The following is a 3261-nucleotide window of genomic DNA, read 5'->3' on the forward strand; positions in this document are numbered from 1 at the left end:
ACCGTGAGGTAAAATTTTCATACCGTTACATCCCTACATATGACAGCTATTTACAGAATAAAAGTTTTTACTACATAATGGAACATGACATTAACATAACACAGCAGTAGTCCACCAGCAAGCCATAACCTGATTATATACAATAAATAACTGAATTGTTTTTCATGACTGATTAATCTGGAGACTATTTCTCAATTAACTAGACAATTGTTTGGTCAATTAAATAAAAAAAAAGCCAAAGATATTCAGTTTACCACCAGAAAACCAGCAAATACTACATTTGTGCTAAAAAAAAAAGACGACTCAAAGGCTAAATCAGTTATAAAAATGGTTGCCGTTTCATTTCAATCACCTAATTGATGAATTGTCAAATTATTTCAGCTTTACGTGAAAAATATTAGGTGGTTACAGTGGGGCTGCAACTAATTTATTATTTGCACATTTTCTTCACATTACATTACATTTTTAAAAATGCCTAAATCCTTCTAACAGTCTAAAACCAAAATGTATTTACTTTACTATAATAGCAGATTAAGAAAACCAGCAAATATTCCCATTTGAGAGGCTAAAACCAATTAAGTTTGGCATTTTTGCTTTAAAAAAATGATAATCAAATAAAAGATAATCAAATAAAATCTTCTTTCAATTGGTCATTTGATTGAGCCTTTGGACTTACTGTATACGGTATGGTCATCTGCAGCATCGATACATGTGTGCAAGTTCTAAAGTGGACTGGTGCCAGACCATACCAGATTACTTCCCACATCCTTCCATCTGTCTATCAGAATCGCCTGGTAAGGTTTAGATGTGCGTGCTCACATGTGTGAGAATGTGTTGATGAACTGCCCACCAACAAATCCCCATCAGGCCTCTACTCAGGCCCGTCAGTTGCTAAACTAGTGGCAGTTAGTTGAAGCATAAGCAAAAATGGATGCAGCTATTCTGATTTTGCCTATACACATCCTTACGACTGCATTCCATCACTACACCAGTGCGAACATGTCAAAATCAATTCAATTTAAAGCACCTCGTGGGAATTATCCAGGACCAATTCAGTTGTCTTTTGCAATCGATTGGTTAACCTCATAATGGTACCACAGCACTGCATTGAACCAATTGCTATGGCTCTCTATAGCCAGATGTATCATTAACCAACAGACAGGCACTAGAATCCCAATCAGTATCCCAATGGTAGACGGCATTGTTAACTGTGCCTAGTAAGCACTTCACCTCAAAAACACACACACACACACACACACATTTGTGAAATAAGGGTAAATTGGAATGCAACGGACCAATTAATCAAAGATAGTCAGTGTAGTGAGGCGGCCGATTACAAAGTGTGACAAGAGGCTTGAAATTAGTCCTTCCCTTCCATCCATCTCTATTGACTTTCAGATCGCTGTGTGCTCGCATGTGTGCACCTATATGCTGATACATGGCTGATTTTCTACCCGGTGACTCGATTTCTTTCTCCACGCCCCAGAGAACAAACTGATGGCCGTGCAGTGATTAAATTCAGCTCTTCGTGACAGCAAAAATCTGATTTACCAGCGCCAATATCTCACCCTGTGTTTTTTTTTCATCGCCTTCACAGTGGCTGACTCTCCCTGATGGAGGCAGAGAGCTTTTTCCCCCTTTTGTGCCTCAAATGTGCATGTATGCAGTGACATAAGCACACACATAAACCTCCCTCCTCACACACATACCTACCTTCCATTCTTCCATTCATTCCTCAGTAAAAGACAAGCAGCAGGGAGCTGAGCATCAGCAGCAGTGGTGCAGTGCAGATCCCGGCGCAGTGGGACTGACTCATGTCGCCGGGCAAACAAAAAGAGAGACGAATAGAGCCAGAATAATGAGAGGAGAAGAGGGCAAGTTGTCCTCTCTAATCCACCTCCTGGCTGACCTCGGGTCAAATACTGCACGGCATCTTCTGACACAGGCAATTAGAATAAAGGCCACGGCAGCCACAGCAATTACAAACGGTTTCTGGATCTTTAGCCTGGATTTACTATCAACAAATCATTAATGAAATGAGCACAACATAACTGCCTATTCTCTTTTTTTATTTAGACCATATTACATAATGAGCTAAAGTTGGCGCCAAACGTGCACCAACATTGCACACAACAACTACAGGGCTTATAAAAGGATGGAAAATATTAGCTTATTGGTGCAGGAGAAGGTGAATATGCATGAACACACGCACACATCCACTCTCAAGCTTCCAGCCATGTCTACATCATTAACACATGGCTTTTTCATGATGACCACACACACACTCATTACTGCTCTCAATAAACACAAGCGCACACGCTCTCCCGTATTACATTACCGCAGCGCTGAGGCGTAATTCCCAACGGGCCAAACTCATTCTCAGTTTAATGACTTCAATAAAGTTGGTTTACATATCAAAAACCTGACCGGATATTCAACAACAGACGGGAAAGAAATAGGCGTGCAATCTGCCATAGATCATGAGGGGCAACCATCTGGCACATTTATGGAGGAGATATTTCTCCACAACTGATTTGAGGGGGAATTTAAGAGTTATATTGATTGCATGGTACTTTCATTGTGTTTATGACCAAGGGACAAGCACCGGGAATATGTTACAAGCAGGAAGATATCTGACTGTCTTAAATGTATTCACTAAATAAATGACTGCAGCTCTAGAATAACATGTGTGTGTGTTTGAGTGAAGGAGAGGAAGACAGGAGCATATTAGACAACTGTTTCTTCTGAGAAATTTGGCTTTGCCTCCCGGGATGCATGTTTTCATGTGCATGTACCTGTGTGTGTGTGTGTGTGTGTGTGTGTGTGTGTGTAGGAGGCAGTGGCACTGTGACACAGCCTCTTCTTTCAGTCAGCATGACAGTAATAAGCTGTGTTTATACCTGTGGCTATAGAGTATTCTAATTATGGTAATGCTAAAGATTGGTGCCAGTCTGGTTTCTGACAGCCCTACAGCTGCCGCTGTGAGTGGGCACAAACACAAACACACACTCAACAATGTGCACACTTATTCACACAGACAAGCCAGAAAGGAGAGACAATTACCATGTATGGGTGTTGAGACAATGGAAATACACAGACACACTATCAGACAAATACTCTTGCCCCTCCTACCTTGCTGTGCTGAACAGGCCTGTGTGCGCAGTGGGAGTGACCATCCTCCAGTCCTACACACAGGGATGCTTCACTGTCAGCTGCAGTGCACACATCTGGAGAGAGAGAGAGTGAGAGAGAGAGTGAGGG

At 41.6% G+C, this 3261-nt stretch overlaps 1 protein-coding gene across 5 annotated transcripts in view; it reads right to left on the reverse strand.

Moving 5' to 3' along the window:
• tiam2a (TIAM Rac1 associated GEF 2a) overlaps positions 1–3261 on the reverse strand; it is a 96290-nt gene that overhangs the window by 24902 nt on the left and 68127 nt on the right. For all 5 annotated transcript variants that reach the window (XM_035674761.1, XM_035674763.1, XM_035674759.1 and 2 more), the window contains one exon: positions 3133–3227. In XM_035674761.1, the coding sequence (XP_035530654.1) occupies positions 3133–3227 (95 nt within the window). The remainder of the gene's footprint in view (positions 1–3132; positions 3228–3261) is intronic.

Source organism: Morone saxatilis, unplaced genomic scaffold (assembly GCF_004916995.1).
Source record: "Morone saxatilis isolate NCDOM2014 unplaced genomic scaffold, NCSU_SB_2.0 Contig3, whole genome shotgun sequence".
Taxonomy (NCBI): Eukaryota; Metazoa; Chordata; class Actinopteri; family Moronidae; genus Morone; species Morone saxatilis.